The sequence below is a fragment of the Nansenia antarctica genome (assembly GCF_963989245.1).
Source record: "Nansenia antarctica genome assembly, chromosome: 20".
Taxonomy (NCBI): Eukaryota; Metazoa; Chordata; class Actinopteri; order Argentiniformes; family Microstomatidae; genus Nansenia; species Nansenia antarctica.
Window position 1 is genome coordinate 13,385,227 of NC_137693.1, and position 13,479 is coordinate 13,398,705.

The following is a 13,479-nucleotide window of genomic DNA, read 5'->3' on the forward strand; positions in this document are numbered from 1 at the left end:
AATTGTAATGGTTGAATTGTAACAATTGATAAGAGCATTGAAAGGGGCATTAGTTACAATTGTTTTCGATTTGCTTATAAATAATGAAAAGGCTGTGTAAAATATCCCTCAGGGCAATAGTAACCCTGCCACCCCCCTCCCCCCCTGGACATTGCTGTGTTAATTGTTCCCTGTGCCTGTTCGTTAACTCTGTGTTCTATGTGCTCATGTTATCTGTTGCTTGTTGTTTCTGTGTTTTCTGTTTTTCCCATATTGTCAGCGTCTTTGAGCCCCGGAAAAGCTCTATATAAATACAATGAATTATTATTATTATTATTATTATTATTATTAGTAGTAGTAGTAGTAGTAGTAGTAGTAGTAGTAGTAGTAGTAGTAGTAGTAGTAGTAGTAGTAGTAGTAGTAGTAGTAGTAGTAGTAGTAGTAGTAGTAGTAGTAGTAGTAGTAGTAGTAGTAGTAGTAGTAGTAGTAGTAGTAGTAGTAGTAGTAGTAGTAGTGTGGACCATTTGTATCTAGGTCTGGATCAGTAGAAATGAAGCAGGCCACTCCAGTCAAAGGACACACATCAAGGTTAGATTCCATTAGATTAAATTCAACTTTATTGTCATTGCACAGAGTACAAGTAGGCCTACTGAGACAATGAAATCTAGTTTGGCATCTAACCAGAGAGTAGCATAGTGCAAAATACATGATAATGTAGACAGTGCATGGTATTACAGTATAGATAAATTACTATAAGAAGTAAATATACTGTACATGAGATTAATATCAATATATATTATATACGTACACTTTTTGCGGGGCGGGGGATTCTGAGTTCAGCAGAGTGACAGCTGCAGGGAAGACGCTGTTCCTGGGCCTGCTGGTGCGGGAGCAGAGACTCCTGTACTGCCTCTCAGATGGGAGGAGGGTAAACAGTCTGTGGCTGGGGTGAGAGGTGTCCCTGCTGAAGCCTTGTGCCCTCTGCGGATACTGCCTGCGCTGGGGGACCTCGATGGCAGGGAGTTGGGCACCGGTGATGTACTGGGCGGTTTTCACCCTCGTTGCAGGGCCTTCTGGTCGGAGACAGGGCAGCTGCCGTACCACAGAGTCCAGGTGCTGGACCTCCTGCCTGTAGGCTGACTCATCATTGTTACTGGTTAGGTTATCTAACCTAACAAACTGGGATCTGTTGGAGAGAGAAGAAGTCCAGGGTCCAGTTGCAGAGGGAGGTGCTGATGCCAAGGCCACTGAGTTTGGTGACCAGCTTGGAAGGGGATGATGGTGTTGAATGCTGAGCTGAAGTCAATGAACAGCATCCTTGCGTAGGTGTTGTTGTTATCCAGATGGATCAGGGCAGAGAGTAGTGCTGTTCTGTTGACCTGTTTGGGTGGTAGGAAAACTGGCAGGGATCCAGTGTTGGGGGTAGGTGGTCTTTAAGGTGAGCCAGGACCAACCTCTCGAAACACTTCATGATGATAGGGGTGAGTGCGAACGGGCCGGAAATCATTCAGGAATGATTCGGCACCGGCACGATGGTTGCTGATTTGAGGCATGTGGGGACAACTGCCTGGGCCAGTGACAGGTAAAAAATGTCAGCGAAGACCTTGGCTCTGAGCAAACGGCCAGGGATACCGTCAGGCGCCAGCAGCCTTGCATGCAATACTCACCTTATTTACTGTGTGCAGCGCACATCAGTGGTGGAGAGTGTGGAGACCTGGGGGGGGGTTCAGCTTTGATGGCTGGTTCCCTCTTGGCCCGGGGAGGTTGTAGGTTCTGGTAGGAAGGTTGTAGGTTCTGGTAGGGAGGTTGTAGGTTCTGGTAGGAAGGTTGTAGGTTCTGGTAGGAAGGTTGTAGGTTCTGGTAGGGAGGTTGTAGGTTCTGGTAGGGGAGGTTGTAGGTTCTGGTAGGGAGGTTGTAGGTTCTGGTAGGGGAGGTTGTAGGTTCTGGTAGGGGAGGTTGTAGGTTCTGGTAGGAAGGTTGTAGGTTCTGGTAGGGGAGGTTGTAGGTTCTGGTAGGGAAGGTTGTAGGTTCTGGTAGGGAAGGTTGTAGGTTCTGGTAGGGGAGGTTGTAGGTTCTGGTAGGGGAGGTTGTAGGTTCTGGTAGGGGAGGTTGTAGGTTCTGGTAGGGAAGGTTGTAGGTTCTGGTAGGGGAGGTTGTAGGTTCTGGTAGGGGAGGTTGTAGGTTCTGGTAGGAAGGTTGTAGGTTCTGGTAGGGGAGGTTGTAGGTTCTGGTAGGGAGGTTGTAGGTTCTGGTAGGGGAGGTTGTAGGTTCTGGTAGGGGAGGTTGTAGGTTCTGGTAGGGAAGGTTGTAGGTTCTGGTAGGGAAGGTTGTAGGTTCTGGTAGGGGAGGTTGTAGGTTCTGGTAGGAAGGTTGTAGGTTCTGGTAGGGGAGGTTGTAGGTTCTGGTAGGAAGGTTGTAGGTTCTGGTAGGAAGGTTGTAGGTTCTGGTAGGGGAGGTTGTAGGTTCTGGTAGGAAGGTTGTAGGTTCTGGTAGGAAGGTTGTAGGTTCTGGTAGGGGAGGTTGTAGGTTCTGGTAGGAAGGTTGTAGGTTCTGGTAGGAAGGTTGTAGGTTCTGGTAGGGGAGGTTGTAGGTTCTGGTAGGAAGGTTGTAGGTTCTGGTAGGAAGGTTGTAGGTTCAGGTAGGGGAGGTTGTAGGTTCTGGTAGGGAGGTTGTAGGTTCTGGTAGGGGAGGTTGTAGGTTCTGGTAGGGAGGTTGTAGGTTCTGGTAGGGGAGGTTGTAGGTTCTGGTAGGGGAGGTTGTAGGTTCTGGTAGGAAGGTTGTAGGTTCTGGTAGGGGAGGTTGTAGGTTCTGGTAGGGGAGGTTGTAGGTTCTGGTAGGGGAGGTTGTAGGTTCTGGTAGGAAGGTTGTAGGTTCTGGTAGGGGAGGTTGTAGGTTCTGGTAGGAAGGTTGTAGGTTCTGGTAGGGGAGGTTGTAGGTTCTGGTAGGAAGGTTGTAGGTTCTGGTAGGGGAGGTTGTAGGTTCTGGTAGGGGAGGTTGTAGGTTCTGAGCACTGAGAGAGTTTCTGAGAGCAATCACATGAGATACTGAGAACAATTATGGATGAGAATCTGTATAAAATGTTCCTAGGTAAATGCTGGTGTTTTTCTTACAGCTGATAACAAATCCTGACGAAATGTTCTGCCTCCAAAGCATAGTGCTTGCTTTGAAGGGTTATGTTATTTCTGAAAGTGTTTACATCTCTTCTCTGACAGTTGATTTAATTCCCAAAACTAAAACTAATGGTATTTTAAATGACCATGCTAGAGTTCTGTTCTGTGTCATATGCTCAGATGAAGATTCAAAATAGACCCCACTAGTGTTATCAAAGAGCAGAGAACCTTCCCTGACACTGGATTTGCAGTCTGCCTGTATTCCAGAGACACAAGTTGAATCTTTCCTGACCATTGTCACACCCCTCACTCACCCACATCTACACCCCCTAGTGTTGGCTCAAGATGCTAGGAGGTCAGTGTCTGCATTACATAATTAATCTGTCACTCTCTCTTCTTTTCCACCTTCCTCTCTGTCACTAACTTTCTCTTTTCTCTATTCACCCTCTCTTGTACAGTACTTACTTTCTTACAGCATACTCTGTCACTTCTTTATTACTTGTCTTTCCAGTATTAATTTCACTAGTCCCCCTTGCTGTGCTGGGTTGATGGGTCAGGCTCTGTTGAAAGTGCCTGGACACTGTCCACTCTACTGTGTGACTGGATGCCAGTCGGCTGGTTTGGAAATACAGTATGTCACCCTTGCCATCAGTCATAAAATAGTATGTTGCAAAAGTTCACAGACAGTCTTATCGTACAAGAACCAGCTGGTCACTCCCCCCCAATGAATCACAACTTGATCGGCAGTCGTGTACACAGTTTTATACAAAGAATAAGACACACAATCATATTTACTGAAATTATTAATCAGTATATTACAAATGTACAGTGCAATGAATAGTTTCAGATAATTGCAATTAATTATAATACCATCAAGAGAGAAATATTTCAAATGAATGAGTTGAATATGATGTGTTATCAATAATTAATTAGTTTTTTGTATTTGTCAAGTGTGAGACTGACAACAAGTTGGGCTACAACACCCCATTACGTTAGATTGCTACAAAAACTCACCCTATGACAGACAGCTGGGGATTAAGTCAAGAAATCTGGCCCCAGGATAATTATAGCCCAAAATGTCCCCCTGTTACCTTAAACAGCATGCTCACCCTAGGAAATGATGTACAATTGGAACAAAATGTACATTCAGCATTCACAAAATTCAATATTCATACAGCTTCATTAAATTCCAGTTTGAAATTGTATTGACAGTGGTTACATTTGAATGTTATTGAAATTTGGTAAGAAATATCATCCACATAACACATCCATAACACATCTTGTGGCTTGTTTCTTGTTGTTGCAATTGGGAATCCTGGTAGCTGATCACATGTTTCTGGTTGAGGGAAAGTAAGTGGATGCTACATGCTAGACAGCTGTTTGAGTAAGACATACAGTAAGACATACAGTAAGACATACAGTAAGACATACAGTAAGACATACAGCAAGACATACAGTAAGACATACAGTAAGACATACAGTTTGGCTTGATGTTGTCAGACCGTGCTGCTTCTGAGCTGTGGCTCCATACTACAGGTGGTTCTGGAGCTCTGAGTCCTGTTCAGACGAAGCTGAGGTGTGCGTCCTCATCCACTCCATACTTGCCCTTCTGCTCCTCAAACAGCTTGCTGAGCTCTTCCATGTAGAGCTGGTGGACTGCATCCAGCTCCTCTGCTGTCGGACTCTCATTCTTCTCCACCCTGATTGGCCGCCCCACTGTGGAGAGGTCAAAGAGCACATTCACATGTCACATTCTAGTATACTGTACTGGGGATTGCAAAACAGACTAACACAGACAGATGAGAGTGTGTGCCAGCAGCAGTTGCTAACAGATTTGGTCAGACTGATGCAATGTAGTAGCAGATTTGGTACAGTCCAGTCTTCCCCTGGCACCTTCTCTCCCTGGCCAGTTCTCAGGAGTACAAACCCTGCCCCGCTCCTGTCAATGTTCACGTTTCAAATTCAAGTTCACTGATATGAAACTAGGTCTGCCAGTTTGTTGATATAAATGTGGTTCTGCTAAAACTAACACTTGGCTAGCGATCATCCCTTTGGCTTTGCTGACAATAGATTGACTATAAGCTTGGGAAATGGAGGACAAATTGAAACAACGATAGACTAGCGGGCAGCTACTGATAACTGCCCTGGCTTCAACTTTATGGACCACCAGTCAAGAGCCACAGTATGGAATTACAGTGTCTGGTCAACATGACAATGTGGCGGGACCAGTAAACCATGTCATCCTGGTTTCAGACTGAGATAGTATAATACTCACCCACAGTAAAGATAGGTTTCCTGTATGGAATTAGGCCAAAGCTGTACTGGAAGATGCCTCGTGCATGGAAGAGGGGCAGAGAGACACCCATCATCCCCTGCAGCTTTTCCTGAGTCCAACGGAGCCAGGTGCCTCGGGGGTTCTCTACCTGATCAAACACTTCATTCTCTCCAAATGAGAAGATTGGCACCAGATGGGCACTGAGGAGGGGATGTTTAGACAGAGGGTGGGACATGAGTTTGGCCCTTAATTTTGTTGGAGCAGTCTCTTTGAGTGTGTCAGATATGGGTATTGAACACTGATAAAGACCAGGTAGTCTCTGAGTACTTAGTGATACATTTTTGACTAAGCTAAGAGAATAATCTCCCACTAGACTTGTAAGTGAATTTAATCTTGCTTAATACTGTGTACGATTGTGTAGTTGTGTCATTTAATCAGTGTTGCTACTTGCCTGTCAGGTTAATCAGTGTTAGCCAGTGAATTCCTATGTAAATACTCGATTAAAGGCTTATAGCGGAGTGTGTTCTATCGGTGTAATAATAATAATAATACATTTATTTTATAAGGCGCCTTTCATGGCACTCAAGGTCGCCGTACAACAACAAATTTAAAAACAGTTACAAAATTCAAAATACAAAATACATAGAAATATACAGTATAAAACATAGCTAGCAGCAGAGCAGCACAGGAACAGTAAATCAAAAGGGATACGCCTGCGTAAACAGGTGGGTTTTGAATGAGGAGATTGAATCAATGTTCCTGATGTCGGGGGGGAGGGAGTTCCAGAGGCGAGGGGCGGAGCGGCTGAAGGCTCTAATGGGGCTTTTCCACTAGAGGGCTGACCCGCTTCTTTGGCGCTTTTCCATTTGTCGGCCTGGGTCGGGTCGGGTCGGGTCGGGTCGCTTCTTTAGCTACCCATCGTGAGCAGGAACCATAGGGCCAAAGGGTACCTTTTTGCCAGGCTGCGTGTGACGTGTGACGCTGCACACCGTTGATTGGTCAATGGAAATCGTCATCCCATGTTCATAGATTTCTTCGCTAACCGCCATCTTTAAATACCACATTCGCTCTTGGAAAATGTCACTACAGTTTCTGTAATAGCTTATTAATAAAGATTCGAAAAATTATGCTGACCATCGTATTATCTTAGTTTAATGTCATTTCAATGCATCATAGAACTTTTATTTACAACAAGCATAACACAAAAATCGCTATTATGCACCGTGTTTGCCCGTGAATAACACCGGCTGTGAAGGTGGTACAAACACAATACTCCTTTGCTAACTTCACCATCGGTATACGGTCATTTTGAGCCCTTAACCACCGCGCTGACACCCCGAGAAGATATGCTTTTAGCCAGTGGCGGCTGGTGGTAAAAAAATGTGGTGGGGCACAGCAGGGGGGGTCTTCTTTCGCGAGATTTGTTTTTTCCGCGTGCACGATTTTTTTTCCGCGTGCACGCGCGCTCAAAACAAAGACGTAATTTCACTTTACCCATGCAACTTTACCCACTTAAACATGTGTGAGGATACGTAACGGCGTTTTGTGACAGAACTTTCACTTTCATTCATGAAATTCACCCCGTCTGTGTTACTGTTTACACAAGTACAATCACAGTGTGACAGTCAGATGGAGCATTCGGTAAACAACAACAGCAAGGTAATGCATCAGCTGAGTTAAAGAAAACCAACTCTTACCTTTGATGACAGAACATGAGCCGTGTTTACCCGTACCTCCGTCGTTCTGTTCGTGGTGATTTTAGAGGCAATAGATTATTTTTGCCCCGCGCATATTGCTATGAATAGTTCGAAGATAGGTGCTTGCACGTTAGGTGCGAGGCTGCTCGGTTAACCCATTAGCGGGAACATTATTAGTTGCACAAAATAGGCTGATTTAATTGACCATGAACATCAGAGACAGACATTACGAATGTTCATTTAAAATACTCCGGAAGCCCGGAAGTAAACCGGAAGTCGGAAGTCCTCCGCATAATGCATTGTCTGCAATACAACCGGAGATTCAGGACGCACATTTATGCGCCCTGGCCAAGAAATAGAGACAGCCAATTGGAGCGCTGCTACAGCTCATGTGTAAGCGAAAAGTATTCGTCCTGGCATAGACTTGCAGTGACCGGCGCCCCGTGTTCTCCCCCTATGTATTTTAACAGTGAGTTTTACACACACACACAGATAAAAATGTTTATTGTATTGGAGGATTTTTAATGAATGCTGATAGGCGCCGACAGAATATCAGCCGCATTTTGTGAATAAACAATGTTTATTTAAAAAAAAAACTTTTACAAATCGCAACTAGGAAGTGAAGGTGGGGGCGGCGCCCCAGCGCCCTCTATCGGCCAGCCGCCACTGCTTTTAACCGTAAACTCAATGAACCGGGAGTTCACCCGCTGCTGCTCGCAGAACCGCGCCTGCTGGTTGAAACTCCCGTTGACAGCGGGGGCAGAGAAAAGTTTTAACAGGGAATTCGCTCCGCGCTGTGTCGACCGTGATAGCAGTGTCGTATCGACACCATTCAAATGGTTTTGGATTCCCTGTCCTCTCCCCTATCCGGACACGTTTGAATTGTTATCCTAACCCACGGTAAATCATAGTTATTAACCCGCAAAGGGCACCGTGTTTGCCCGTGAATAACACCGGCTATGGAGGTGGTACAATCACAATACTCCTTTGCTAACTTCACCATCGGTATACAGTCATTTTGAGCCCTGAACCACCGTGCTGACACCCCGAGAAGTTATGCTTTTTAACCAGTGGTGTAGTCTAGTTTTTTCTAGTGGGTATACTGTGATTTTTCCCTCCCAGCCTCATATTGTTCATTTCGGAACGCCATAAAAATGCGCTCCCTGTCTAACGTTATATATATATAAATTACATGTTATAAGGCTGATCTGTTCATGATAGTGCAGCATTTTGACATATTTCATGTCGCATCTCCCCCCGTTGATGGTATATGACGCTATAGTCAGTCCCAATGGTCCAAAAGTCAAGTGCTTCGTAACACAGACGGGGTGAATTTTATGAATGAAAGTGAAAGTTCTGTCACAAAACGCCGTTAGTATCCTCACACATTTTTAAGTGGGTGTATGGAAATCCTTGGCTTTCCTAGTGGGTATACGGTGCAGTCCTGCGTATCACCTCACTGCTTTTAACCATAAACTCAATGAACCTGTGCCTGCAGCACCGCGCCAGCTGGTTGAAACTCCCGTTGACAGCGGGGGGAGAGAAACGTTTTACCAGGGAATTCGCTCCGCGCTGTGTCGACTGTGATAAGAGTGTCGTATCGACACCATTCAAATGGTTTTGGATTCCCTGTCCTTTCCCCTATCCGGACACGTTTGAATTGTTATCCTAACCCACGGTAAATCACAGTTATTAACCTGCAAAGGGTGCCTCCGGGCACCATGTTTGTCCGTGACACGGCACACAATGATACTACAGTTCATAAAGCAGACAAGTGAAGGCAGTGGTTTTAAGGGTTCAAAAAACATGACTTTATTATGTGTACATAGCTTCCTCTCTCTCTTTCTCTTTCTCTCCAAAAAACCACGGTTAATAATATACCACATGCCGAGGAAAAAGTATACGATAGCTTCAAGTTCCTCCATGTTGCTATTGTTGTGGCTGTGTTGTGTCTCGTGAAAATATACGTCACCACTATGGCGCGCTTTTATGACGCGTAACTCCGCCTACTATCGCCTACTCCTCCTACTCGTTCCTGGTCTGTTGTGTATAGTGGAAAACCAGAACTGTTCAAAAGCGTGCCGAAGCGAGCCGACCCGAAGCGAGCTGGGCCGATAGTGGAAAAGCGCCATAAACCCCATGGTGGACAGACGGGCTGGGGGGACGGTCAGGTTGATGGAGGAGGCAGACCTGAGGGACCGGGTGGGAATGTTGATGTGGAGGATGTCGGACAGGTATGGAGGGGCAAGGTTATGGATGGCCTTGAAAGTATGGAGAAGGATTTTGTAATCAATGCGGTGTTTGATGGGGAGCCAGTGGAGTTGGTGTAGAATGGGGGTGATGTGACTGATGACAGGGGTTCTGGTGACAATACGGGCAGCAGCGTTCTGGACCAGTTGGAGCTTATGGAGCAGTTTGTGGGGGAGACCAAAGAGAAGGGAGTTACAGTAATCTAGGCGGGAAGTGACGAGGGAGTGGACCAGGATTGCGGCGCTGTTGGGAGTGAGTGAAGGGCGGAGGCGGTTGATATTATGAAGATGAAAGTAAGCAGACCGGATGGTGTTGTTGACACCAAACAATGTTCCATTGTTCATGTTCCATTGCCAGGTGTAGGCTATAAAGCAAAAAAAAAATCGTCCTTCTTCTAGCACGACGACTGCCAATTGCACCAGGCCTGAGCATAGATGATTTTTTCCTGCTATGACTGGTGGATAGATGACTCACTTAAGGTCTTTGCATTTTTTTACGTTGCGAACTTTCGCAATATGCACTCTACATTCTAAATGCTTGATTTAGCAAAAGGCAAACAACTGAGAGCAATATAACTAAAACCAAATGGTAGACCACATCAGTAGAATGTATTATCAGTAGAAAAGTACAATAAATCTTTATTTATTTTCCACTTTTGCATGCATTCTTTCAGACAATATTCAAATTCAAATGCAATTCTAATGATTTGCATTTTCATTTTCATGTACCTGATGTGCACATTCGCTGTCAATATTAAAATTATAATGCAAAGCCATTTGACATTTAATTTTCAAAGTCATGCGCTGCTTTGTAGCTGACAAAATTCAAAAGTTCATTCTAATGTGCAAATGACTATGCAATCCCAAAATAGCATATTCATTTGCCACTTTTGCCTGCGTTATTTGAGTCAATATTTAAATTGTAATGCGATAATGTGATACGCAATTGAACCAGAACTGTTCAAAAGCGTGCCGAAGCGAGCCGACCCGAAGCGAGCTGGGCCGATAGTGGAAAAGCGCCATAAACCCCATGGTGGACAGACGGGCTGGGGGGACGGTCAGGTTGATGGAGGAGGCAGACCTGAGGGACCGGGTGGGAATGTTGATGTGGAGGATGTCGGACAGGTATGGAGGGGCAAGGTTATGGATGGCCTTGAAAGTATGGAGAAGGATTTTGTAATCAATGCGGTGTTTGATGGGGAGCCAGTGGAGTTGGTGTAGAATGGGGGTGATGTGACTGATGACAGGGGTTCTGGTGACAATACGGGCAGCAGCGTTCTGGACCAGTTGGAGCTTATGGAGCAGTTTGTGGGGGAGACCAAAGAGAAGGGAGTTACAGTAATCTAGGCGGGAAGTGACGAGGGAGTGGACCAGGATTGCGGCGCTGTTGGGAGTGAGTGAAGGGCGGAGGCGGTTGATATTATGAAGATGAAAGTAAGCAGACCGGATGGTGTTGTTGACACCAAACAATGTTCCATTGTTCATGTTCCATTGCCAGGTGTAGGCTATAAAGCAAAAAAAAAATCGTCCTTCTTCTAGCACGACGACTGCCAATTGCACCAGGCCTGAGCATAGATGATTTTTTCCTGCTATGACTGGTGGATAGATGACTCACTTAAGGTCTTTGCATTTTTTTACGTTGCGAACTTTCGCAATATGCACTCTACATTCTAAATGCTTGATTTAGCAAAAGGCAAACAACTGAGAGCAATATAACTAAAACCAAATGGTAGACCACATCAGTAGAATGTATTATCAGTAGAAAAGTACAATAAATCTTTATTTATTTTCCACTTTTGCATGCATTCTTTCAGACAATATTCAAATTCAAATGCAATTCTAATGATTTGCATTTTCATTTTCATGTACCTGATGTGCACATTCGCTGTCAATATTAAAATTATAATGCAAAGCCATTTGACATTTAATTTTCAAAGTCATGCGCTGCTTTGTAGCTGACAAAATTCAAAAGTTCATTCTAATGTGCAAATGACTATGCAATCCCAAAATAGCATATTCATTTGCCACTTTTGCCTGCGTTATTTGAGTCAATATTTAAATTGTAATGCGATAATGTGATACGCAATTGAACCAGAACTGTTCAAAAGCGTGCCGAAGCGAGCCGACCCGAAGCGAGCTGGGCCGATAGTGGAAAAGCGCCATAAACCCCATGGTGGACAGACGGGCTGGGGGGACGGTCAGGTTGATGGAGGAGGCAGACCTGAGGGACCGGGTGGGAATGTTGATGTGGAGGATGTCGGACAGGTATGGAGGGGCAAGGTTATGGATGGCCTTGAAAGTATGGAGAAGGATTTTGTAATCAATGCGGTGTTTGATGGGGAGCCAGTGGAGTTGGTGTAGAATGGGGGTGATGTGACTGATGACAGGGGTTCTGGTGACAATACGGGCAGCAGCGTTCTGGACCAGTTGGAGCTTATGGAGCAGTTTGTGGGGGAGACCAAAGAGAAGGGAGTTACAGTAATCTAGGCGGGAAGTGACGAGGGAGTGGACCAGGATTGCGGCGCTGTTGGGAGTGAGTGAAGGGCGGAGGCGGTTGATATTATGAAGATGAAAGTAAGCAGACCGGATGGTGTTGTTGACACCAAACAATGTTCCATTGTTCATGTTCCATTGCCAGGTGTAGGCTATAAAGCAAAAAAAAAATCGTCCTTCTTCTAGCACGACGACTGCCAATTGCACCAGGCCTGAGCATAGATGATTTTTTCCTGCTATGACTGGTGGATAGATGACTCACTTAAGGTCTTTGCATTTTTTTACGTTGCGAACTTTCGCAATATGCACTCTACATTCTAAATGCTTGATTTAGCAAAAGGCAAACAACTGAGAGCAATATAACTAAAACCAAATGGTAGACCACATCAGTAGAATGTATTATCAGTAGAAAAGTACAATAAATCTTTATTTATTTTCCACTTTTGCATGCATTCTTTCAGACAATATTCAAATTCAAATGCAATTCTAATGATTTGCATTTTCATTTTCATGTACCTGATGTGCACATTCGCTGTCAATATTAAAATTATAATGCAAAGCCATTTGACATTTAATTTTCAAAGTCATGCGCTGCTTTGTAGCTGACAAAATTCAAAAGTTCATTCTAATGTGCAAATGACTATGCAATCCCAAAATAGCATATTCATTTGCCACTTTTGCCTGCGTTATTTGAGTCAATATTTAAATTGTAATGCGATAATGTGATACGCAATTGAACCAGAACTGTTCAAAAGCGTGCCGAAGCGAGCCGACCCGAAGCGAGCTGGGCCGATAGTGGAAAAGCGCCATAAACCCCATGGTGGACAGACGGGCTGGGGGGACGGTCAGGTTGATGGAGGAGGCAGACCTGAGGGACCGGGTGGGAATGTTGATGTGGAGGATGTCGGACAGGTATGGAGGGGCAAGGTTATGGATGGCCTTGAAAGTATGGAGAAGGATTTTGTAATCAATGCGGTGTTTGATGGGGAGCCAGTGGAGTTGGTGTAGAATGGGGGTGATGTGACTGATGACAGGGGTTCTGGTGACAATACGGGCAGCAGCGTTCTGGACCAGTTGGAGCTTATGGAGCAGTTTGTGGGGGAGACCAAAGAGAAGGGAGTTACAGTAATCTAGGCGGGAAGTGACGAGGGAGTGGACCAGGATTGCGGCGCTGTTGGGAGTGAGTGAAGGGCGGAGGCGGTTGATATTATGAAGATGAAAGTAAGCAGACCGGATGGTGTTGTTGACACCAAACAATGTTCCATTGTTCATGTTCCATTGCCAGGTGTAGGCTATAAAGCAAAAAAAAAATCGTCCTTCTTCTAGCACGACGACTGCCAATTGCACCAGGCCTGAGCATAGATGATTTTTTCCTGCTATGACTGGTGGATAGATGACTCACTTAAGGTCTTTGCATTTTTTTACGTTGCGAACTTTCGCAATATGCACTCTACATTCTAAATGCTTGATTTAGCAAAAGGCAAACAACTGAGAGCAATATAACTAAAACCAAATGGTAGACCACATCAGTAGAATGTATTATCAGTAGAAAAGTACAATAAATCTTTATTTATTTTCCACTTTTGCATGCATTCTTTCAGACAATATTCAAATTCAAATGCAATTCTAATGATTTGCATTTTCATTTTCATGTACCTGATGTGCACATTCGCTGT

General features: G+C 44.8%; 1 protein-coding gene across 1 annotated transcript in view; it reads right to left on the reverse strand.

Annotated features, from left to right (window-relative positions):
- Positions 1-3,843: 3,843 nt before the first annotated feature.
- The window catches only part of mogat2 (monoacylglycerol O-acyltransferase 2), a 32,692-nt gene continuing 23,056 nt past the window's right edge, over positions 3,844-13,479 (reverse strand). Inside the window, exons 5-6 of the mRNA XM_080549637.1 lie at positions 5,365-5,564; positions 3,844-4,805 (exon numbers count right to left, since the gene is read on the reverse strand). Of these exons, the coding sequence (XP_080405763.1) occupies positions 4,651-4,805; positions 5,365-5,564 (355 nt within the window). The 3' untranslated portion in view covers positions 3,844-4,650. The remainder of the gene's footprint in view (positions 4,806-5,364; positions 5,565-13,479) is intronic.